Genomic DNA, 22,900 nt, shown 5'->3' on the forward strand with positions numbered 1-22,900 from the left:
TTACCCTTCTTAAATACGGGTTACAGTATTTGCTTGCTGCAGCCTTTGGGAACACTACCAGCATCCTGGGCTCTTTGAAGTCCTGGAAATAGAAGGCCAGATTGCTTCTTGGCATATCCCATGTGTGTGCAAGCTCTGGAGCTGTGTGTTTGGGGTGGGGGTGGGGGAAGAATAGTTTAACAGCTGTTTTGTTGGCATATGAGATGAAGACAGCACCTGGCTCAGTGTTGAGTGTATTAATGGAGCACTTCTGCTCATCCCACATTTTTATGGATGTGTCTGTGCAGCCCTGGCCCAAATGGCGACTGCAATTCCAGAGGCGGCGCAAGCAGTGCGTGCTGAGCCTATGCGTGTGCTCCAGCACTTACGCACAGCCCCTCCGCACGGCCTTGCTGCTCCCTCGCCGTCTGGAAACGCGTCTGCTGTGGGGCCAGTGGTGGCTTTATTTTCCTCTACATGTGCCAACAAGTGCATGGAGAAGCCGTGGGATGCAGCATCCCCGGAGCTGCCCCTGTCCCGTTTCTCTGGCTGAGCCGGCATGGGCAATTAGGAGGGATCCCAAATTAGACATTGTGACGCCCAGGCGTGTTTTGCAGTCCGCAGGACAGATGATGAACGGCAGCCTCCACCCAGCCCAGGCTTCAGCATGTTCAGGGGGCCGACAGCACCAGGGCACCTGTGGACGGAGCTTGACTCCCGGGAAGGTGCACAGTGCGAGCGTCCCTGCTGCGGTGGTCCTGGGGCTGCCTGGCTGCATCTCTTCCCGCATGGTGAAGGCCGGCTGGCTGCAGGGCGTGGGTCCCAGATGAGGCTCTCGCCCACATGGGGCCACCCATACTTGGGTGCCAGGTCAAATGGCTCCGGATGGCTGGTGGGGCCACATGGCTTCTCGCACTTGGGGGCAAGCTCAGTTTGGCATCTCCTTGCTGTGGGCGCCAGTGCCCGGGGTGCCTTACTTGCCCCCACCGCGCTCCCAGGGTGCCAGCACAGGCTTCAGGAGCGCATTGCGAGTGCTGCGGTGAGCGTTGCAAGCTCTCATTGGAGCACAGTTGCAAAACCCTCCCAGGGCGCCCCTTAAAACACACGTGGAGCCGCTGAGCTGTCCTCTCACCGGGACTTGCCTTTCCTGCTCTGCGAGACGCGTCACCTCCTACAGAGACGCGGCCCAGAGAGCAGGTCGTGGTGCTGAGGCAAGGGCTTTCCAGCGGGTTGTGGCTCAGAGCAGGTAGGCAGTGGGGTCTGAGGCTCCTTGCTGGGCTGTAGGGTTGGGGGGTGGGGTGCACGAGAGCCCTCCTGGCTCCGGCACACTTCCCTCCTGGTCGCCTTTGCCCTGTGCCAGCAGCAGAGGCAGCTTTTCCTGCACCCTGGTGCAGCAATGTGGCAGGTGGGAGGGACGGGATGGGACAGGACGGGAGCACTCATGGGGCATGGGAAATGCAGTGCCCTGGCTCCCAGGATGCCCCTGGTGCCTGTCCAGTGAGGCTCCTGGAGTGGGACGGGTGCAGGAGGGCAAAGGGGCACAGGGAGCCAAGCAGCGGCAGGGAGTTGCTGGCAGATCCCTGGCACCGGTGTCCCTCCAGGGCAGGACCCTGGGGCTGCACCCGTGCCATCACCGCCTGCTGGCTCGTGCCGGCTCCAGCTCCCAGTGTCCCCCGGAGTGCAGCTGCGGCACAGCACCATGTGGCCCGGATGCATCGGCGTCCTAGGATGGATGCTGCTGCTGCAGGTGGTGCCAGGGGCCGCAGGTAAGCACCCTGTCCTGCTGCATCCCGCCCCGCCAGCACTGCAGGCTCCAGCGGTGCCCCAGAGCAGCCCTGTCTCTCACGCCGCAGGTGGCCGTCCCTGTGACGCCCGGGACTTTGGGCACGGCTCGCCTGTATGCGCCTGCAGTGCCACGTACTGCGATGCACCGGCCCCCCTGGCGTTGCCGGCCCCCGGTGCCTACGTCAAGTACGAGAGCAGCAAGGCCGGCAAGCGGCTGGAGCGCAGCGAGGGCAGCTTCCAGCGCAACTCCCAAGTGCCAGGTACTGCCATAGTGCGGTGCCATGCGCCCAGGGGGCCCCGGCGCTGCCGCAGCCCCAGCTGCGACACTGCTCGTCCCCCGCAGGTTTCCAACTCACCCTGGACACGGCACGGCGGTACCAGAAGGTGAAGGGCTTTGGTGGCTCCATCACGGACTCGGCCGCCATAAACATCCGGTCTCTGTCCAAAAAGGCCCAGGAGCACCTGCTCCGCTCCTACTTCTCCGAGGAAGGTGAGCGTGGCGCAGGAGCGCGGCTCTGCCCTCACGCCTGGGACTCCCCGTCACCGCCAATCCCCTCTGCAGGCATCGAGTACAACCTCGTGCGTGTCCCCATGGGCAGCACTGACTTCTCCGTGCGCCTCTACACCTATGCTGACACAGAGGGCGACTTTGAGCTGAAGCACTTCAACCTGACAGAGGAGGACACGCAGATGAAGGTGAGCAATGGAGGGGAGCATGGTGGTCGTGGCACAGGTTGGGGAGTGCCTGCTGCCATTTGCTCCTCCACAGATCCCCATCCTGCGTGCAGCCCAGGCAGTGGCCAAGCAGCCACTGTCACTCTACGCCAGCCCCTGGACCTCGCCGGTGTGGATGAAGACCAACGGGGCCATGACAGGCCGTGGCACGCTCAAGGGCAGCCCCGGGGACAAGTACCACCACACCTGGGCGCAGTACTTCATCCGGTGAGAGGCCAGGGAGCATGGTGCATGCCGGCCACAGGCTTGCCTGGCACCTGGCGCCACTCACCCCTCTCCCCGTGCCCAGCTTCCTGGATGAGTATGCCAAGCACAACCTGACCTTCTGGGCTGTGACAGCGGGGAATGAGCCCACGGCTGGCGAGATCATCTTCTACCCCTTCCAATGTCTGGGCTTCTCCCCTGGGCACCAGCGGGACTTCATTGCACGGGACCTGGGCCCCGCACTGGCCAACAGCTCCCACCGCCATGTCCAGCTCATCATCCTGGATGACCAAAGGGTGATGCTGCCCTACTGGGCACAGGTGGTGAGTTCCCATGCCGGCTGCCCCAGCCCTGTGCCTCTGCCTGGCACCAGGGCAGCCCGCAATGCCTCACTCCTCTCCAGGTGCTCCATGACCCTGTGGCCGCAGGCTACATCAGTGGCATTGGCATCCATTGGTACCTGGACTTCCTGGCGCCCATTGACCTAACACTGTCCATCACCCACCACCTCTTCCCAGACTACTTCCTCCTGTCCACGGAGGCCTCCACTGGCTCCTACTTCTGGGAACCCAGGGTGGTACTAGGCGACTGGCAGCGCGGCAGCAAGTACAGCCACAGCATCCTCTCGGTAGGGCTCAGGAGGTGGCGGGGCCTGGCCTGGCCCAGCTGGCCCCACTCAGCACTGTGACCTGCCCTGCAGAACCTCAACAGCTACGTGACGGGCTGGACTGACTGGAACCTGGCCCTGGACCTGCAGGGGGGGCCCAACTGGAGCAAGAACTATGTAGACAGCCCCATCATCGTGGACAGCAGCAAGGACGTCTTCTACAAGCAGCCCATGTTCTACCACCTAGGACACTTCAGGTGGGTTGAGGGGTGGCGGGGGGGCAGCCAGGGCCAGGGGTGACATGGTGTGGTGGCAGCCTGCTCCCTGTTTGTCCTTGCAGCAAGTTCATCCCTGAGGGCTCCCAGCGCGTGGGGCTGACTGTCACCAAGCGGTGCCGTCAGTGCGACCTGGAGCACGCAGCTTTCCTACGTCCCGACGGCACTGTTGTCCTTGTAGTTCTCAACAGGTGAGCGCCGCGGCCCCGGGGCCCCACCATGCTGCCCTGTTGCCACTGACCTGCTCCCCATCTCGCACCCCCCAGGTTCCCCACAGAGGTGCCATTTGGGATCTTGGACCCCCAGGCTGGGTTCATCGAGGCCACCGCACCGGGCAACTCCATCCAGACGTTCCTGTGGAAGCAGCCAGCTTAGCGCAGCTGGGGCTGGGCGGGGGCGCCAGGGCCAGGGGACGGGTCCCCCACGGGGACAGGAAGATCCGCTTGATCCAATGGCCACAACGCCCACTGCTTTCGGGGTGTTTTCATAAAATAAACAGGTTTTCTACAGCCCTGCCTGTGCGTCTACCACCCCCCCCCCGGGGGGGGGGCGGGTTCAAGGCAGTGGGATGGGGGCAGATGGTGCCTCCCTCGGCGGCCCCTGGATGCCTGGGCCCCATCCCGGCTGGCGGATGCTTCCCGGGCGCGGGGCCGGGGCAGGCGGCAGCCGGGATTTAGCACGGAGGCCGGGGGGGCGGGGGACAGGCGCATACCTGCAGGCTGACGTTACGCTGGGGAGGCTCCGGCACCGCCGCGTGGCCCCCTCCAAGCTGGAGGAGCTGGGCAGCCCCAGGAGCCGTGGTTGGGGGCGCTGGGGGGAGTGCAGCTGGGGCCCCATGGTCGATGCAGGGCGCCGGGAACCCGGGGCGCCAGGAGCGGGGCTGAACAAGCGAGGGCTGTGTGCTGCCCCGCCGCCGGAGTGCAAACATCCCTGGCCAGACACCACTTTTCCATTCGCCAGCTCATAAACCGACGGCAGTCGGCGGAAACCGCAGCCGCGCTGACGTCCCTGCCGGTGCTGCGGACGGGGGCCGTGCTGCCGGCATGGGGTGCCCTCACCTCCACCATGCCCTGGGGACCGAGGGGCACCAGGCATACCGTGCCGAGGCGAATGCCCCAGGAGCCACTCGGCAGCGTGCACCCCTCAGCTGCCCTTTCCCGGGCTCTCACAGCCACGCTTACCACACTACGTGCCTTTGGCAGTGCCAGCACTGAGGAACTCCCCATTCCTGGCACGCACCGAGGAATGCAAACAGAGCTGTCGTCGCTGGAGGGATTCCTGGTGCGGCTGCGGCCTGGCGGCTGCTCACTGCCACGGAGGGTCACGCATCCTGCCAGCACCCCAGCACTGAGGCTGTGGGAGCCTGTGGGGCCGGAGCTGCATCGGCACCCATCTGCACACACACAAGCCAGGAAGCCATGCTGGCACCGCAGGGAGGGGACCTGGGCTCAAGACGTGGCCAAGGTGCTGAGCAGCCCCGGGAATAAAAGGCAAATAAAAGGTTTTCACTTCTTCCCACATTCCTAGAGGAAGAATCTGCCATGAGAGCAGACGCCAGTGCAACCTGTGGCCAAGCCAGCGTGGATCTTCCTGGCCAGCGCTGCGGTGAGGATCCGGGGCAGGGCACAGGCTCGAGTAAGGCCAGCCACAGTGCAGGGCAAGCATGTTGCAGGGCTGCAGCCTGCCCAGTGGCACCCAGGGAAGCATGCAGGGAAGAGGGACAATGTCTTCAAGGGGCACAAATGTGCTGGAGTGACACTGGGGATGTCACCATGCTGCCCACCTGGGCAAGGCGTGAAACAAGCTGTGCACGCATGCGCTGCAGTCCCAAAGGCTCTGCCCCTGCAGGGAGGTGGGCCAGGGGCAGGATGCCTGCGCCGACGCGCCTGTGGGGCCGCAGCAGGTGCAGAGCGCAGAGGAGAGCAACAGGGTTTATTGGTGTGGCATGTGGCAGTCTCCCATGGGTCCCGTGGGGCCACAGCACCCCAGCACCGGCTGGCAGTGAGGCTGCAGAGCTCCCAGCAGAGAAACAGTCAGGTCAAATGGTGATGACCACTGGCCACTCTTCCTCACTCCTCCTCCTCGTCCTCGTCCTCCTCCATGGTGATGGGCTGCCGGCCAGCCGGCCCCGCAGCACCCCGCTGGATGGAGACGATGCCACTGAGGAAGGCATAGCCTAGCATAGCCCCCAGCCCCACCAGCACCGACAGGACCTGGTTGCGCCACTTGTGGGGGTCCTCCTCCACATCGCTGCCATCAGCTGCCATGGCCCTGGGAGCACTGGCCAGTGGGTCACCTGGTGGGGACAGAGCAGCGTGAGATGGCCTGGGGGGCAGGCGGAGATGGCCCCCCCCAACCCCAGGGCAGCAATGCAAGCTAGCAGATGCCTGAAGTGCTGGGAGAGCGGCAAGCCCAGCACCTCACCTCCATCCCAGGGGAAGTAGAGGCTGAGGATGGAGGCGCAGTAGTTGCACAGGTTCTGCAGGGATTTCAGGTGTTGCTGCAGTTTTCCATTGGGCAGTTTCGCTTTCAGGAGTGGCGCCAGGCGGCTGAAGACAAATGCATCGAGGGAGGCAGGCCTGGGGGCATGGAGGCATCAGCTGCGGGCCACGGTCGCTGCAGCACCATGGAGGAGCATCCTCCCTCCATCCCACCCAAGGACCCCAGGACCCGTCAGCTGCCCGCAACCCCGCATCCAGCAGCCTTCCTGGCAGGCTGTAACCGAGCAGCGAGACATGGGCTCCTGGCTCACCACTGCATGGGAGCAGGGGACTTCCAGGCAGCCGCACTCTCAGAGGAACTATTGCTGCCCCTGAGCATGTTACCCCTGCAGTCACGTACGAGTCTCCGAAGAAAAACTTCTGGGACCCAAGGCGCTGGGACAGGAGCGTCAGGCATTCCCGAGCATCACGGTACAGCTAGAGAACAAGGACAGAGTATTGTTACCTACCCCACAACACCCTGCCACTTCCCCAGGATTGAGGGCCACAGCAGCGGACTGCCATGATGCTAAAGGGCCAGGAACAGTATGCTCAGTTGGTGGGGCTTGCTCTGCTCCATCTGAGACTTTGGTCTCATATGATCCCTCCAACTACAACTGGGCAGTCACCAGGGACCCGCTGTGTCCAGGTCCTGCCTGGTTTCTCTCTGCTGCACATCCTCTCACCTCCTTCTCCAGCTTTTCCTCATCCTCCATGTAGCCATCTCCCCACAAAAGCTGCAGCCGCTCCAGGTGCTGCTTGTGCATGCAGTTGGGCAGGAAGAAGTTCAGCGGGAAGGGAATGGTTTCCGCGTACCATTTCCGTGTGTGCTCCACGTAGTTCTTGGCATCCACCCAGAACGTGTGGATCTGCAGCAAAGGACAATCCATGCCGAGGCCTTGGGGAGTGCTGAAGGCAGTGCAGCCTCTCGCTGAAGTGCAAGGACTTGGCACCATGGAGACCATGCTCACCAGCGCTGCACGGTAAACGGGGGGTCTTGGTGTGGAGGTGTTAGGTGGAGGGGTGCATGCTAGCCTTCTCCTGCCCAGCCCAGACTGCTGGCCCCAGAAACATCAGAGCTGCCAGCGATGCTGGGCCTCGTGTTGAACCCCAGCCCTGGCTGCACAACTTGACCTGCTGCTGCCCTGCAAGACCCCGGCACCATAGTCCTTGTTCCTGGTGCCTCCAGCCCAGAGGTTTTGCCAACTACAACTTCCTGCTGCCGCTCTGGCGCCAAGGAGCACCTCTGAGCCCCTTGGCATAGCTCTACATGCAGGTATGGACCAGGACTGGTCCCCAGTGAGACCATCTCCCTGGTGTCGCCACCCTCTGAGATGTCCCAGGGGCCACACTAGGACTCACCAGCACGGGCAGCAACTTCTCTTCTAGCAGCGACACAAAGGCCAGTGTGTCTGCTCCCTGCTTAGCCGAGAGGTCGTAGTCAGCATTATACTTCTGCAGAACGAATGCAACGGGGTGTGATCAGGCAGGGAAGCGGCAGTTTGGTCCATGCCCTCGAGCTGCTGTGACAAAGGGGTGCGCGCATGCTCGCTGCCTGCAGTGGGACCAGTTGGAGGTACGCGCTCCGCCTGCCCTTGCCCCTGCTGATGCTCAGGGTGGAGTTTGCCTGAACACTTCCCCGGATGCCTGGCCGGAGCGGAGGGTGCAGAGTTTATTTCTCTCTGTTGCTGCCCCCCCACCAGGCCCTACCCACCCTACTACAGACCCTGTTTTACCAATGTGGGAAGAGTTAATGTTAGCATGGACTTCCAGCCCCGCAGGGAGGTGTGGTGAGCAGGCAGGTGGGGGTGAAGGCAGAACAGACCCCGGTCCTGTGCACGGACCACAGCCTCCCTCACAGCTTTTGGGGGAAAACAGCCATGTGAGGTGAGACTCCAGCCACCTCCCAGCCCCAGGGGACCCAAAGGCAAACCAAGCTGGCCCCGGGCCGTCCTGCCACACAACAGACCAGCTGTGTCCTGGGAGCCTGCAGGACTGCTCTCTGCTAGCAGACATGCAGTGCTGGAGCGCAAACCACAGAGGGGAAAGGTTCCTCTTTTTCCAAGGAAAGCTGGCACCAGTGAGGCCTATTTCCACTGAAGCCAGGAGCCGGTAGAGCAAGCAGCTTGTTCACAGCCGGATATCTGACAGCTATCTGAACCTGGCTCGCGCTTCGCTCCCTGCCACCTTGGCCTCCAGGAAGCTCTGCAGTTCTTGGAGATGGAGCAAGATCCAGACGTCCCACCTAGCAGGACCATGTCTGTCTTGCTTGGGTCATGTGAGACTGGAGGGGGCTGTGCCACAGTGCGCATCCCCCAGTGAAGCTAGCCCACACGGTCAGCTCTGAAGGGCCAGGCTCCCCTCCTCTCTGTGGCATGGAGGTGTCACCACCAGGACCACAGGCCAGGGCTCAGTGTGGCCTCACACACTGTCCCACAGGGAGCCCCATGGCACCTCTGCACGCCGTGAGCCATGTCCACCCCCAGATGCCAGGACTCCTACGTCCCACTCCTGCAGCCAGTGCTGCCCTTCCCTCCCTCGCTGCAGTGGCTTTCCCACTCCTTCCCCTCCCCATACGGCTCCAGGTGGTGGCAGTGGTCCCGGGGGAGTGTGCGACCATCACCTGGCCCTACCTGCTTCCTGAGGTGGGTTATGATCTGTTGCGTTTTGGAGATGATGCCTTCGTCCTTCGTCTTCAGAGCAGGCAGGCTGCCTGAGGAGACAGGAGAGTGAGGGCCTGTCGCAGTCCCTGGGCATGGGGAGGGGGACATGGGTGCCTCCTGCAGCAGGGTGCAGGGCACACAGTGGGGTGAGCAGTATGTGCCCAGAGCGAGGGGGGACATCACAGCACGATGGGTCTAACATTGACGGGAGGAGGCAGGCGATCGGACAAGGCATACATGATGGGACAAGGGGCACGTGCCAAGGCAAGGGGTGTGTGCAACGGGAAAAGGAGCATGTATGTGGTCTGTGTGATGGGATAAGGAGCATGTACGCTGGAGTGAGTGGTGTGTGTGATGGGAAAAGGAGTACGCATGATGGGACAAACGTGTGAAGGGACGAGGGGTGCATGATGGTTTGAAGGTGGGTATATAGGACAGGGGCTGGACACCAGGGTGATCAGTGCATCTAATGAGACAAAGATATCCATGATGGGTCAGGGGGTGTGTGTATGATGGGACAAAGGCATCTGTGGCGGGATAGGGGCACGTACAATGGGACAAAGGTATCTGTGATGGGACACGGTGCATATGACAGGGTGAAGGTATCTGTGATGTGATGGGGGCATGTACAACGGGATGAAGTGGTCTATGATGGGGTGGAGGACAGGCACAATGGGACAAAGGCATCTGTCACGAGACAAAGGATGCATGCCAGGGTGAGTGGCGCATATGATAGGACAAAGGCATCAATGATGCAACAGGGTCATGTACTATGCGACACAGGTGTCTATGACAGGATGGGGTTGCGTATGACAGGATGAAGGCGTCTATGATGGGAGGAGGGGGACACATTAGTGTGAGGGGTATGTATAAAGGGACACAGACGTCTACGACAGGATGTGGACATGTATGACGAGACAAAGGTGTCTGACGGGATGGGGACAGGTACAATGGGATGAAGGTGTCTGTGATAGGATGGGGGACACAGGCCAGGGAGAATGGCACATATGATGGGACAAAGGCATCTATGATGAGATGGAGTCACGTACAAGGGGACGCATGAATTTATGATGGGACAGGGTCATGCGTGACAAGATGCAGGCATCTGTGAGGGGACGGGAGCACATATGATGGGATGAAGGTGTCTTGGGCAGGATGGGGGGAGTGTATGATGGGATGAAGGTATCTTTAATGGGATGACGGGGGAGTACAATAGGACAAAAATATCCGTGTCAGGAAGAGGAGCACATACAATGAGAGGAACGTGTCTGATGGAACGTGGGTATGTATCATGGGATAAAGGTGTCTCGGATGAGACATGGGGCACGTATGATGGGATGAAGGTGCCTATGAGGAGATGGGGATCCATATGATAGGATGAATGCGTCTATGATGGGACGTGGGTGTATATGATGGAACGGAGGCATCTACAATGGGATGGTGGGGCTGGCTGGGCCCCTTGGCATGGCGGACAGATCCCTTGCCCCTGTGGGTGGTGCCAAGGGCCCGGCCCAGCTTGGCTCCTCCTGGCCTCCCCGCACGGTCCTTACCAGAGGGGCTCCTCCAGGGGTTGGCGATCCTGTGCACTTTCAGCGGCGCCCCTGTGAACCGCGCGTACGTCTGCAAGAGAGGAGAGCACTGGGCCAAAACGGGCTAGATCGAGCTGTGTTGGCCCGAGCCAAGCCAAGCTCAGCTGAGTCAGACCAAGCTGGGCCGAGTCGAGCCGTGCCAGGCCAGACTAAGCCGAGCCTGGCTGGGCCATGCCGAGCCGAGCCGGGTCAGGCCGAGCCAGGGAGCGGCCCCGGCTGCCCTCCACCGCCGCCGCCGCCGCCGCGCTCACCAGCACGGCCAGGCAGTCGGGGTCCACCGAGGGCAGCCCCCAGCCCCCAGCCCAGCAGAACAGCTCCATGGGCGCCGCCATTTTCCGCCCGACCCGGAACCACACGACGGGGCGGGACCGGCACCGCCCCCGGGGGGTGGGACTGACGCCCGCGCGGCTCCGCCACCGGCACCGGGACCCCTGCCCGCCCCGGGCTCCGGGGCGCCCCGGCCCTCGGGGCGGCACCGGGACCACTCGGGACCCGCGGCGCCACGGACGTCGGGACGGCACCGGCACGTCCCAGGTTCCGCAGTGCCCGGCCCTCGGGGCAGCACCGCGACTGGGACCTCCTGGGACCCACGGTGCCCCGGCCGTTGGGGCGGCACTGGGACCAGGACGTCCCCGGACCCACGGTGCCCTGGCCCTCGGGGCGGCCCTGGCGGCAGCACACCCCCGGCAGCGGGCTCATCCGCAGGCGCCCTGGCCCGGCCGCCCCCGGCGGGGCCCCGCCACCGTCAGCAGGGATTAGCTTTGTGGCCTCTCCTATGCTCAGATGCTGCCGACAGCATCGCGCCGCACGTTGCCATGGAAAGAAAACAGGGGTGGGAGCGAGCCAGCAGCGGAGAAGGATGGAAAATCTGTTCTCTGCAATTTGGGAGTCTCCGGGAGGAATTCTCTCCTGCACTCCTGCCCCTCCCCTCCCCTCGGGGTCCCTCTCATTAGGGCCGTGGTCCGTGGCTGGCCTGCGCTGAGCCGCTGGCGCTGGGCTGCAGGCTGGGAGAGCGGGGCCGAGCGGGACAGGCCGCAGCTGGAGCCGGCCCGCCGAGGTTCGGCTCGCTCCGTTGTTATGGAGGCAGTGGAAACAGAGCGTCAACACAGCTCGGCAGCACAGGCCTTGGCCAGCGTTCAGCAGCAACCTTCCCCGCCAGCTGCTGGGCTTCTCCCAGGCCAGCCAGACCTTTCCCGCATCCCAGCAGCCCCGCAGCAGGCACGAGCCTCGGCAGCTGGCTGCGTGGCCGCACCACAGCTCACAGATGCACTCTCATGGGGCCATGCGGCCAGGCTGAGGCGCAGAATGGCACTCTGAAGGGCTGCCCTCCTGCTCCAAGCAGCGTCTCCCGGGTCCCCTGCTCACAGCAGGGAGCAGGCGCAGCGGGGACTGCTGGAGGAAGATGTGGGAGCGAGGATGGTTCCACTGAGGCGCAGTTCATCCTTGCCCAGCGCTGCGTGCAGGGAGCCAGGACCAGCAATGGTAGGGCACCAAGCGCTGTGATAGCCAGCAGAAGCTGTCGTGGTGGCAGGCAGCAGGCTGCAGGTCCTGCAGTGTCCTCAGCTCTGCCTCGCTTTTCCTTGCAGCCCAGGGCAGAGGTGAAGGAACTTCGAGGATGACTTCATTATTTTGCTCTGGGGCTTGGGCCAGTTCCTGAGAGCTGATATATGCTTCTGAGCAGTCTCCAGGTGGCCTGGCTCTGCTCCCCCCTCCTTCACAAGGGGAGAAAGGTCTGTCCTGGGGCTCTGCTTCCCCAGGGAATGCTGCCTGTCCTGGAGGTGTCATCCCTGTGCAGGAGACCCTTGCCAAAGCATGTCTCTCCCTGCGTGTTCTGAGGGGTCCAGCTCCTGCTCCCCTGCCAGGAGCGCACATCCTGCAGTGGCCAGTCTCATGCAGGGCACCCCTTCCCCGCACTGCCCCTGCCCCCCGGGTCCTGGCCTGGGGGAGCAGGAGGACACGGCCACGCCAGACTGGGTCCTTCCTAGCCTGGGCTGGATGCTCCTGTGCGGCTGGGGCTGCTCTTACTCCCCGCAGCCTGGCTCCAGACGGCCTGACCTCGCGGTGAACCAGCGCCTGCCAGACCCAATTTCTGTGAGCAGGAGCCGCGCAGGGGCGGGCAGCGCCCGGAGCCCGGGGCGGGGGGCGGCCCGGCCGGCCCGGCCGCGGCGGCGGCGCGCCAGCTGGGGGGCGGCGGCAGGCCCCGGCGCGGCGGAGCGCCCGCCACGGTCCCCGGGATGCGCGCCCGTGATTGACGGCTCTTTGTTTCCTCCTCGCCGGCAGCGCCGGCCCCTCCCCGCCGGCGCCACTCCACCCCGCCGCGCTCCGCTCCGCACCGGCGGCACCGGCGGCATGGGGGCACCGGGGGCGGCGGGGGGCCCGGCGCTCGGCGCGCTCCTGGCGCTGCTCTTGCTGGGCGCCGCTAGCGCGGCTCGGCCCGGGTTGCAAGGTAAGGCGGCTCCGGTCCGCGCCGCCGGGCAGGGGCGGCCGCCCCCGCGGGGCTGCGCGGCGGGGCGCGGGGGCGGCCGGGGGTGGCGAGACAGCCCCGACGGGGCGCTGCGGACGCGACAGCCGCTTGGCCGTGTTCCGCTCCCGGCCCGCTGCGAGGCAGGAGGCGGTGGCGGCCCATGGGACCCCCCGGCCCCGCTGCCCGGCTCGGGGCTGCATGCGGGCCCGGCGCGGCTCTGCTCTCCCTGGGAGGTCTGGCAGCCAGGCTGCGGGCAGCTGCGCGGAACCGGCTTTCGGCGCTCGGGACAGAGGGACATTCATCCTCGGAGCCCGGGGAACCAGCAGCACCCTCGAGGGCCACGGTGCGGCGGGAACCGGCACACCTCGCAGCCTGGAGCCTGGCAGAGGCAGCGCCGGCTGAGGCTGCAGCTCATTATCTCCCCGGACCGGAGGTGCCGCGCTGCGGCCAGCCGCGCTCGCCGCGGGTCGCAGCTCCCCCGGCTTGCCTGAGGCTGTTGCACGGGGCCCGCGGGACCGGGCTCTCTGCGCTGCCCCGGGCGCCCCGCTGCCGGGCCAGTGCCATGCTCTCTCGCCGGGGCGCCCCCTCGCGCTGCACCACGGCGGGGCGGCCGCGGTATCGGCTCCGCGCTGTCTGCCGGCACCAGCGGTGGGGGCTCCGCGCTTCCCCCGGAGCCTCCCGACGCGCCGCGGCCCCCGAGCCGCTCGTTTTCCGCGGGGTCGGGCTGGCTGGCCCCAGCCCGTCCCAGTCCGCAGCGGGATGCTCGCGGCCGCCCCCGCAGAGAAGCCCTCGCGGCGGCTGCGGAGCGGGTGAGCAGGGCAGGTCCCGAGCCAGGGGTTGCTCCCGGGACGCCGGTCCCGCCGGTGGCGGAGGCTCTGCTGCGCCCGGCCCGGCGGTGCAGCCGCGCCGCTCCCGGTCTTGGAGCGCCACCGCGCGGGGACGGCTCTAGGCAGAGCCGGCAGCAGCGTCCCGGGCCGGCCGGGCCCTCCCCCCTTCCGCGGGCGCTGCCCCTCCGCCTGCCGGGCTTGCCCTAAAAGGGGGCTTTCTCTGCGGGGGTGCCCCGAGCCGGGCAGGCCCGCAGCTTCACGCTCACGCGCCCTGGAGATGTGGCTGTTAGTCAGGATGCGACCTCTGTCCTTTCCTCCCTGCAGTCATTGACCTGCTTATGGTGAGCGAAGCCCGGCAGATGGCCAGCATCACACACAAAATCAGGATGGAGCTCCTGTCAGTCAACGATGTTTACCTCCTCTCCACCTTCCGCCTGCCCCCCAAGCAGGGAGGTATCCTCTTTGGCCTTTACTCCAAGAAGGACAACACGAGGTGGCTGGAGGTCTCAGTGGTGGGGAAAATCAACAAAGGTAGGTTCCTGTCATGTGAGGCTGTGGGGCAAGTACTGGCCCTAATGTTTCCGTGATGCATGGAGAGAAATGAGACTGAAGTCCTGCCATCCGTGGGGCCTGCTGCAGACAAGCCAAGTGCAAGTCAAGAGCTTTCCAGGGCACATTGGGTAGCCTGTCCTGCAGAGGAGCCTTCACAGCCCCATCCTTCTCCTCCACAGTCCTGGTGCGCTACCTGCGGGAAGACAACAAGCTGCATTCGGTCAACCTGCAGCATGCGCATGTGGCAGACGGGCAGAGCCACATGGTGATTGTGCGCCTGAGTGGGCTGCGTGGGGACATGCTCAGCATGGAGCTCTATGTGGACTGCAAGCAGATGGACTCCAGCGTGGGGCTGCCCGAGCTTTCGGAGATCCCCCTGGCCGAGGTGGAGTCAATAGAGGTGCGCACAGGGCAGAAGGCCTACCAGAGGATGCAGGTGAGTGCCAGAACCTGCCTTGGGGCCCCCAGGGCTGCGGGGGCTGAACACCCCCAGCCCCATGCCTCTCCCTGTGCCCTTGAGGCAGACAGAGCATCCCGTGGCTGACTGTGTCTCCCTTTGTACCTTAGGGGTTTGTGGAGTCCATGAAGCTGATTCTGGGAGGGTCCATGAGCCGAGTTGGGGCCCTGAGTGAATGTCCTTTTCAAGGAGATGAGTCCATTCACAGTGCAGGTAATGGCACATCCACACTCTGCTCTGAGCATGGACACTAGGGAGTAGTGGGCTCTTGGGCTCATCTGAGTGTGTTATGTACTGAGTAGCCCTAGCAAGGGGTGTGCTCTGGGGCCTAGACCCAGGCCGTGCGCTGGCCAAAGCAGTCAATGGTAATGTGTTGCCTGGTCTCTCTCCTTGCAGTGACAAACGCACTGGCCTCTATCCTAGGTGAGTCCCTGCTCCCTGGTACATGGGTTATGATGGTGTTTGGGGACCCGCAGAGCTGTATACCCTTTGCAGCCTGTCCTGATGTCTCAAGTGCCTGCAGAGCACCTCGAGAAGGGGACACTTGGAGGGGCATGGGGTGGAAATGGATGTATTTCAAGGGACGAGCCTTGGCTATTAGGTGCCATGAGGACTCTGCCCACCCTGTGCCTGGGAAACCCATGTGTGGGTGAGCCAGCAAGGAGCAGGTTCGCAGTCCTTGCTGCATGGCTCTGGGCCCAAGCAGGGAGGAGGGGACAGGGCCTCAGGCTGTCTCATGCCCTCCAATGTAGTGCGGTGCAGTGGGGCAGAGCAGCGCCCAGCCCCGGTGGCTGCCTCCGTTCTGTGGCTGGCACTGACTCTATCCTTTCTGCTGGTGCCAGGCGAGCAGACCAAGGCACTGGTCACTCAGCTGACCCTCTTCAACCGGGTCCTGACAGAGCTGCGAGAGGACATTAGAGACCAGGTGAGGCAGCACAGTGCTGTCAGCGCTCCCTGTGCCTTGGGCTGGGTTTGCCTGAGAACCAAATGCCAGCAGGCACTGATCACTGTGAGCCCTGTTTCAAGGGGGCGAGGGCACTATGAGAGCAGCATGGTGTGGAGCAGGGCTTGGACACACTCTCCTTCGCTCCATGGGGGTGATGTGCCCCATGCCTGCCCTGTGCAGAGGGCTTAATGGTAGGTGCAGGACCGTCCACCCTGGGCGTCAGACACTGGCTGCCCCCAATGTGCTGTGCTTTGCTCTCTTGCAGGTCAAGGAGATGTCTCTGATCCGCAACACCATCATGGAATGCCAGGTCTGCGGTGAGTGCTGGCCCAGCTCGGCTCCTGCCCCAGTGTGGGGCGAGCGGCTGTCCCCCGCAGGTTCTTGCCACCTGACCAGCCCTGCTCTTCCCAGGGTTTCATGAGCACCGCTCCCGCTGCAACCCCAACCCTTGCTTCAGTGGTGTGGACTGCATGGAGACATACGAGTACCCTGGGTACCGCTGCGGGCCCTGCCCTCCAGGTCTGGAGGGCAACGGCACACACTGTGCAGACATCGATGAGGTGAGCCTGCCTGGGACATGCACCACACGCCTTTCAAACGGGGACTTTTGGAGCCCTGGTGTGGGTAGGGCAATTGTTGTGTGCCTTCTCTCCATAGGTCTCCAGACTGCATGGCAGGGCAAGGCCCCCCTGGGCTGCTCCCTGCCTTGTGGCATGCTGTGTCTGGAGCTGTAGCTTTCCTCTTTGTGCTGCAGTGCGCCCACGCCAACCCCTGCTTTCCTGGCTCAAAGTGCATCAACACGGCACCTGGCTTCCGCTGTGAGCCGTGTCCCCGCGGCTACCGGGGGAACACTGTCTCTGGCGTGGGGACTGACTATGCGAGGGCCAGCAAGCAGGTGGGTGCAGTGCCTCAGGACTCGGCCGGCTCCCTGCGGGTGCACCAGGCTGCTGAGGTGTAGGCAGAGGATGCTGCTCTGGCTCCAATGGAGGGCTGCTTTCCTGGGTGCCCGCAGGGCAAGGGAGCCTGTCCTGGGTCCTCTGCAGGAGCTGCAGATAAGACGAGTGCTTGGGTGATGATTTCTCCCTTGCTGCCTGCAGGTTTGCACGGATATTGATGAATGCAATGATGGGAACAACGGTGGCTGTGATCCCAACTCCGTCTGCAGTAACACATTGGTGAGCAGAGCTGCCCCTCTGGCCCAGCTGTCTGCCACGGCTTCTCTCTCCTCATCCTGCCCCATACCCTGTCTCTCCCAGGGCTCCTACAAATGTGGTCCATGCAAATCAGGGTTTGTGGGAAATCAAACAACCGGCTGCTTCCTGCAGAAGTCATGCAGCAGCCCCACCTCCAACCCCTGTGACATCAACGGGTTCTGCATGTTTGAAAGAAATGGTGAAATTTCCTGTGCGGTGAGTAGGGGGATGAGGATAGGAGGACTGAGAAGTAGGAAAGCGCAGGAGATGCCAGCAAGGTCAGCTCTTGCTCCTGCCAGGGCCCTTCTCTGCTTCACAGCCTTTGATTTCCCCTTTCCTCAGTGCAATGTGGGCTGGGCCGGCAATGGCAATGTGTGTGGGCGAGATACAGACCTTGACGGCTACCCGGATGAGCCGCTGCCCTGCATTGACAACAACAAGCACTGCAAGCAGGTTGGACCACATCGTGGGAGAGGGAAGGAGGCACCTGGGGCAAGGGGTGTGGGGGGCTGGGGCAGCAGGACAGCCTATCCCCAGGCTGTGCTTCAGACCTCTCCTGCTCTCCATCTTTAACGGTGTTTGTGCCCTCAGGACAACTGCCGCCTGACACCAAACTCAGGGCAGGAGGACGCTGACAATGATGGCATCGGGGACCAGTGTGATGATGACGCTGATGGCGATGGCATCAAGAATGTGGAGGTGCCTGTGCCACAGGGGCAGGACATGCCTGGGCCTCCAGGCGCCGTTGTGGGCAAGGGGGGCAGCCTCCCCTTCAGCCTTATGCTGGTGACCCCTGGGGAGCAGCAGACCAAGGCCGATGGCTCTGGGATGGTCTGGCTTAGCTTGCTGGAGATTTCCTGCACTGGCCCATACGGGACTGCAGCGTCTTGTTTGCCAGCCACTGCACTGAGGGCATGTCTCTATGCTTGTCTTGCTTGCAGGACAACTGCCGGCTCTTCCCTAACAAAGACCAGCAGAATTCAGATACAGATTCCTTTGGGGATGCCTGTGACAACTGTCCCAACGTACCCAATAATGACCAGCGGGACACAGACAGCAATGGCGAGGGGGATGCTTGTGACAATGACATTGACGGGGACGGTGAGTGGCTCCTGAGGCTGGCCTGCAGACCCTTTGCGGAGCAGGGCCTGCATCCCGACAGTCTGGGCAGAGGGTGAGGATGTCCACTCATGTGCTGCTGGCTTTCTGGCCTGCAGGAATTCCCAATATGCTGGATAACTGCCCGAAGGTGCCCAATCCGCTGCAGACAGACCGTGATGAGGACAGCGTGGGGGATGCCTGCGACAGCTGCCCTGAAATGAGCAACCCCACTCAGGTATGGCTGTGACACAGGGCCCGGGGAAGGGGACACAGGCTGGGGCAGGTTGGTTTTGCTGTGCAGGGCTTGCAGCACCCTGCCCCACAGTGGGGAGGCTATGGGGCCTGGCTGTGGTACAGCTGTGCCAGCCCACCCTGAGGTTTCTGCTGAATCATAGACTCGCAGAATGGATAAGGTTGGAAGGGACCTCTGGAGATCATCTAGTCCAACCCCTCTACTCAAGCAGGGCCACCTAGAGCATGTTGCTCAGGATTGTGTCCAGATGCCTTTTGAATATCTCTAAAGATGGAGATGCCACAACCTCTCTGGGCAACCTGTTACAGTGCTCAGTTACCCTCAGAGTAAAAAAGTTTTTCCTCACGTTGGGATGGACCTTCCTATGTTTCAGTTTGTGCCTGTTGCCTCTCGTCCTATCACTGGGCACCACTGAAATGAGTCTGGCTCCATCCTCTCTAAACCCTCGCTTCAGATACTTACACACATTGATAAGATCCCCGCTTAGTCTTCTCTTCTCCAGTCTAAACAGTCCCAGTTCTCCCAACCATTCTTCATATGAGAGATGCTCCAGTCCCTTAATGATCTTAGTGGCCCTTTGCTGCACTTGCTCCGGTAGCTCCATGTCTCTCTTGTACTGGGGAGCCCAGAACTGGACACAGTACTCAAGATGACGCCTCACCAGGGCTGAGCAGAGGGGCAGGATCACCTCCCTTGACCTGCTGGCAACACTCTTCCTAATGCACCCCAGGATGCCATTGGTCTTCTTGGCCACAAGGGCACATTGCTGGCTCATGGTCAGCTTGTTGTCCACCAGCACCCCCAGGTCTTTCTCCACACGAGAACTGACGTTGGGCTCTGGTCTCTTCCAGACAGATATGGACAGCGACCTGGTGGGAGACACGTGTGACACCAATGAGGACAGGTGGGAGCCAGCCGCCTTCTTGCCTTCCCGGGGTGCTAACCTGGGCTGGCCGGAGGCCGGGGCCTCATAGGGGAGCGCTTGTGAGACGAGGTGTGCTGGAAATCCGCGGGAGCATGCAGGGAGGGGGAGACAGGCCTTCGGGGTTCACCAGGGCGCTGGTGGCAGGTCCCAGGTCTGTGGTGCTGCCCTGACCACATCCTCGCTGCCCCCAGTGATGGGGACGGGCATCAGGACACCAAGGACAACTGCGCCGAGATCCCCAACAGCTCCCAGTTGGACTCAGACAACGACGGGCTCGGGGATGAGTGCGACAACGATGATGACAACGACGGCATCCCCGACTACGCGGCGCCCGGCCCGGACAACTGCCGCCTCATCCCCAACCCCAACCAGAAGGACTCGGACGGTGAGCACGGGGCAGGCAGGGCCCTGGCTGCGCGCCACCCGCCCGGCCCCTGCGTGACCTGCTGGTGCCGCCCGCCCAGGCAACGGCGTGGGCGACGTGTGCGAGGACGACTTCGACAACGACACCGTGGCCGACCCGCTGGACGCCTGTCCCGAGAGCGCCGAGGTGACACTGACCGACTTCCGCGCCTACCAGACGGTGATCCTTGACCCCGAGGGTGATGCGCAGATCGACCCCAACTGGGTGGTCCTCAACCAGGTGGGGTGGTCCCCAGGGCCCAGGCGCGGGGCGGGTAGGGGCCGCCGCCGGCCCACCGCCAACCCCGCCATCCCCCCGCAGGGCATGGAGATCGTGCAGACCATGAACAGCGACCCGGGCTTGGCCGTGGGTAAGGGGGCCACCCACGGCGGGGGGCCGGTGCCTGGCGCGGCGGGCGGGGGCTGGCGGTGTGGGGAGCGCGCCGAGCAGTGTCCACCCGCCTCGCCTAGGCTACACGGCTTTCAACGGCGTGGACTTCGAGGGCACCTTCCACGTCAACACGGTCACCGACGATGACTACGCTGGCTTCATCTTCAGCTACCAGGACAGCGCCAGCTTCTATGTGGTGATGTGGAAGCAGACAGAGCAGACCTACTGGCAGGCCACCCCCTTCCGCGCCGTGGCCGAGCCGGGGCTGCAGCTCAAGGTGAGTGGCGGGGGGCCGGGGCCGGGGCCCGTGCAGCCCCCACCCACGCCCCCACCATCGCCCCTCAGGCGGTGAAGTCGGCCACGGGCCCCGGGGAGCACCTGCGCAACGCGCTGTGGCACACGGGCCACACGCCGGGCCACGTCCGCCTGCTCTGGAAGGACCCGCGCAACGTGGGCTGGAAGGACAAGACGTCCTACCGCTGGCAGCTGGCACACCGGCCCCAGGTGGGCTACATCAGGTGAGCGGCGGGGGGCAGCCCCAGCAGTGGAGGAGCCCCCCTAGAGTGGGGAACCCCGATATGGGGCAGCCCCTGGTGTGGGGGAGCTCCCTCCAGTGTGGGGAACCCCGGTGTGGGGCTCCTCTGGTGTGGGGGACACCCGTGTGGGGCAGCCCCCAGTGTGCAGGAGCCCCCCTCAGTGTGGGGGACCCCCGGTGTGGGGCAGCCCCCCTCGGTGTTGGGACCCCCTCATGTGGGGCACCTCCCCGGTGTGGGAGAGCTCCTCCAGTCTTGGGGACTCCTCATGTGGGGTCGCCCCCCTCCGGTATTGGCGACCCCCCCATGTGGGCCCCCCCTGCTTTCCTCTTTAAGGCGGCGGCGGGCGCAGCCCCCGGCCCGCGCGGGCCGCCGTGGCCATTGTCCCCGTCGCCCGGGCAACGCGGCCGGCCCGCGGCGCCGCCGGCCCGCGCCTTTCACATGCAAAGCGGCCCGAGGGGCGAGCGGGGCCGCCGCGGGGCCCGGCCCGGCCCTTCCCGCCGCCGCCGCCGGGCGGGGACGGCCCCGCGGCGCCAGCCCGGAGCGGGGCGCCGGCCCAGCCCCAGCCGCAGCGCAGCCGCATCCTCGGCCCAACCGCAGCTCTGCAGTGCCCTGTCCTGGCCCCCAAGCAGGCAGCCCCAGCCCCACAGCAGGTGCCACAGTTCCCTAATTCTAAGCCCGCTGCAGGGTCTACCAGACCCCCAGCTCGGCCCCAGGCCCACAGCAGGATGCTGCAGTCCCACAGCCCCACAGTAAGGTGCCCCAGCCCAACTTCAGCCCTATAGCGGGATGCACCAGTTCCCCAGCCCCACAGTACGGTTCGACAGACCTCCAATTCAGCTTCAGCCCCACAGCAGGGTGCCCCCGCTGTCCAGCCCCACAGAGGGGTGACCCAGCTCAACCCAAGCCCCACAATGGGGTGCAGCAGCCCCCCCAGCCCCAGAGGGAGGTCTTACAGCCACAATGTGGGTTGCAGCAGGCCCCCAGCCCTACAGCAAGGTACCCCAGCCCAACCCCAGCCCCCCTGGGCATTCCAGCCCCTGGTCATGGGCGGGACCTTCTTCCTGCCACAGGGTTCGGCTCTATGAGGGACCACGGCTGGTGGCCGACTCTGGCGTGATCATTGATACTACCATGCGAGGAGGGCGACTGGGAGTCTTCTGCTTCTCCCAGGAGAACATCATCTGGTCCAACCTGCAGTATCGGTGCAATGGTGAGCATGGGGCCAGCTGCAGGTGCTGCAGCTAGGGCACAAGAAGCAGCTTTGCTGCAAGCTGGGGAGCTGCTTGCCATGGGCATTTCTCTTCCCTGGTGGACTGGCTGCCCTGGGGTGGCCAGAAGCACCATACTGCTGTAGGAAGCCCTGAAGCACCCATCTCTCCTGGGCTGGAGAGCCTTGGGATCAGGGACACACCTGTGCTCAGTGCAGAGTGGAGCTTTTGCACTTTATTAATGCTTGGCTAGTCTGCCCTGATGGGACTTCCTCCCTGTTCTCGTAAAGGAAAGGCCCTGTCCCCCACCTTGTGTCAGCTGGAGTGAAGAAATGGTGGTGTGGGAATGCCCCAATCCCCACAGGCCTGTGCAGAGCCTGGGACCCATCCTCACGTTGTCCCCCATCCACTCTCCTCGCAGACACTGTCCCTGCAGACTTCGAGCCCTTCCGCCGGTTCCTGCTTGAAGGCCGCGAGTGAGCAGCCCATGGCCCAGCCCAGGACCTCTCCGCCTGTGTCACCCAGGGACCTTCTGCGGTCACCGCAGCCTCTTCCCCAAGCGGGGCCCTGGCTTCCCCCTGCCCATGCCGGCCTCCATGCTGCCTGAACCTGGGTCCTGGCGCCCAGCAGACTTTGCGCTGCCACTAACGGTACTGACGCATGTCCCCAGCCCCAGGCTGGGGTGCGCGCCGCCTCGGCAGCAGCACGAGCAGGGCCGGCCGCTCCCCGCCGGGGTGCTGCGTTGCGGGGCCACGGGCTGCACCGACAGCGGGGGCTGCCTCACCGCCCCGCCGGCCGGTGCTGTGCCTGCCCCTGCCCCGGACGCTGCCTGCTGCTGGAATCTCTGCCTTAAGTCTGGCCATAAAGTTTTGATTGTTTTCTAGCCCGCGCACCCTGTTCCTCGGGCAGGGGCCCCGGTACGGGCCCTGCCCCGGGCCCGGACGGGCCGGCGCTGCCTCTCTTCGTCCTCCCTGTGGTCGTCGGGGCACGGGCGGAGGAGGCTCGGTGCTCCGGAGCTGGGCTGCCGGCAGCGGTGGAGCCCGGGGCGGCGGGAGGCCGGGACGAGTGCAATATTGGTAGGGAGAGCACAACACTGCACCGCATCCCGTCCCTCCCGCCGCCCCGGAGGCGGGCGGGCGCGCTGCGAGCGGGGCGGCGGCAGCGCCGGGGCCGCGGAGGCGCCGCCGCCGCGCGGGCCGCTCCGTGGGAACTGCGCGGCGCGCGCCGGGCCCCGCGCAGCACTAGCCCGTCGCCGTGGCGACCGGCGCCCCGGCAACGCGGCGGAATGGCTCCCGCCCCCCGCGCGGGGCCGCCCCCCGCCCGGCCCC

The 22,900-nt window shown here is 64.3% G+C and overlaps 3 protein-coding genes across 7 annotated transcripts; 2 read left to right on the forward strand and 1 right to left on the reverse strand.

The window, feature by feature from the left end:
- Positions 1-1,678: 1,678 nt before the first annotated feature.
- Positions 1,679-3,960, forward strand: LOC134152317 (lysosomal acid glucosylceramidase-like). Its single transcript, XM_062597585.1, has 10 exons — positions 1,679-1,745; positions 1,833-2,024; positions 2,108-2,254; positions 2,327-2,460; positions 2,534-2,706; positions 2,789-3,026; positions 3,107-3,331; positions 3,404-3,567; positions 3,651-3,776; positions 3,852-3,960. Exons 1-10 carry the CDS (start codon positions 1,679-1,681, stop codon positions 3,958-3,960), a joined length of 1,575 nt encoding a protein of 524 aa, XP_062453569.1.
- A 1,542-nt stretch (positions 3,961-5,502) lies between these two features.
- MTX1 (metaxin 1) lies at positions 5,503-10,667 on the reverse strand. Of its 4 annotated transcripts, none has more exons than XM_062597895.1 (9): positions 10,569-10,667; positions 10,279-10,348; positions 8,699-8,778; positions 8,227-8,310; positions 7,428-7,520; positions 6,752-6,934; positions 6,427-6,503; positions 6,010-6,164; positions 5,503-5,881 (listed from the first exon to the last, which is right to left on the reverse strand). In XM_062597895.1, exons 1-9 carry the CDS (start codon positions 10,647-10,649, stop codon positions 5,655-5,657), a joined length of 1,050 nt encoding a protein of 349 aa, XP_062453879.1. In that variant the 5' UTR covers positions 10,650-10,667; the 3' UTR covers positions 5,503-5,654. The 4 variants fall into 4 exon arrangements, with proteins under 4 accessions (XP_062453879.1, XP_062453878.1, XP_062453881.1 ...); XM_062597894.1 differs by having other exon boundaries at positions 10,279-10,366; XM_062597897.1 differs by lacking the exon at positions 8,227-8,310.
- A 1,872-nt stretch (positions 10,668-12,539) lies between these two features.
- Positions 12,540-22,455, forward strand: THBS3 (thrombospondin 3). 2 transcript variants are annotated; one of them, XM_062597767.1, is made up of 23 exons: positions 12,540-12,763; positions 13,933-14,139; positions 14,340-14,596; positions 14,728-14,830; positions 15,014-15,040; positions 15,460-15,542; positions 15,829-15,880; positions 15,975-16,123; positions 16,318-16,458; positions 16,661-16,738; positions 16,820-16,972; positions 17,099-17,209; positions 17,348-17,455; positions 17,698-17,857; positions 17,974-18,092; positions 18,962-19,014; positions 19,227-19,420; positions 19,500-19,618; positions 19,760-19,808; positions 19,909-20,105; positions 20,174-20,346; positions 21,435-21,574; positions 21,994-22,455. In XM_062597767.1, the coding sequence occupies exons 1-23, from the start codon at positions 12,667-12,669 to the stop codon at positions 22,050-22,052; spliced, it is 2,829 nt and encodes a 942-aa protein (XP_062453751.1). In that variant the 5' UTR covers positions 12,540-12,666; the 3' UTR covers positions 22,053-22,455. The 2 variants fall into 2 exon arrangements, with proteins under 2 accessions (XP_062453751.1, XP_062453750.1); XM_062597766.1 differs by having other exon boundaries at positions 12,541-12,763; positions 19,500-19,678.
- The last annotated feature ends 445 nt before the right edge of the window (positions 22,456-22,900 follow it).

Source organism: Rhea pennata, chromosome 31 (genome assembly GCF_028389875.1).
Source record: "Rhea pennata isolate bPtePen1 chromosome 31, bPtePen1.pri, whole genome shotgun sequence".
Lineage (NCBI taxonomy): Eukaryota > Metazoa > Chordata > Aves > Rheiformes > Rheidae > Rhea > Rhea pennata.

Excerpts from the sequence above, each read along its gene's own strand:
- MTX1 (XM_062597894.1), bottom strand. The coding sequence starts at position 10,649 with ATGGCGGCGCCCATGGAGCTGTTCTGCTGGGCTGGGGGCTGGGGGCTG. Across the intron at positions 8,311-8,698 it reads TAACCCACCTCAGGAAGCAG|GTGGGACGTCTGGATCTTGC; the intron begins GTAGGGCCAGGT and ends TGGTCCTGCTAG. Across the intron at positions 5,882-6,009 it reads CTACTTCCCCTGGGATGGAG|GTGACCCACTGGCCAGTGCT; the intron begins GTGAGGTGCTGG and ends TGTCCCCACCAG.
- LOC134152317 (XM_062597585.1), top strand. The coding sequence starts at position 1,679 with ATGTGGCCCGGATGCATCGGCGTCCTAGGATGGATGCTGCTGCTGCAG. Across the intron at positions 2,025-2,107 it reads GCGCAACTCCCAAGTGCCAG|GTTTCCAACTCACCCTGGAC; the intron begins GTACTGCCATAG and ends CGTCCCCCGCAG. Across the intron at positions 3,027-3,106 it reads TGCCCTACTGGGCACAGGTG|GTGCTCCATGACCCTGTGGC; the intron begins GTGAGTTCCCAT and ends ACTCCTCTCCAG.
- THBS3 (XM_062597766.1), top strand. The coding sequence starts at position 12,667 with ATGGGGGCACCGGGGGCGGCGGGGGGCCCGGCGCTCGGCGCGCTCCTG. Across the intron at positions 17,210-17,347 it reads ACAACAAGCACTGCAAGCAG|GACAACTGCCGCCTGACACC; the intron begins GTTGGACCACAT and ends TTGTGCCCTCAG. Across the intron at positions 19,421-19,499 it reads CAACCAGAAGGACTCGGACG|GCAACGGCGTGGGCGACGTG; the intron begins GTGAGCACGGGG and ends CCGCCCGCCCAG.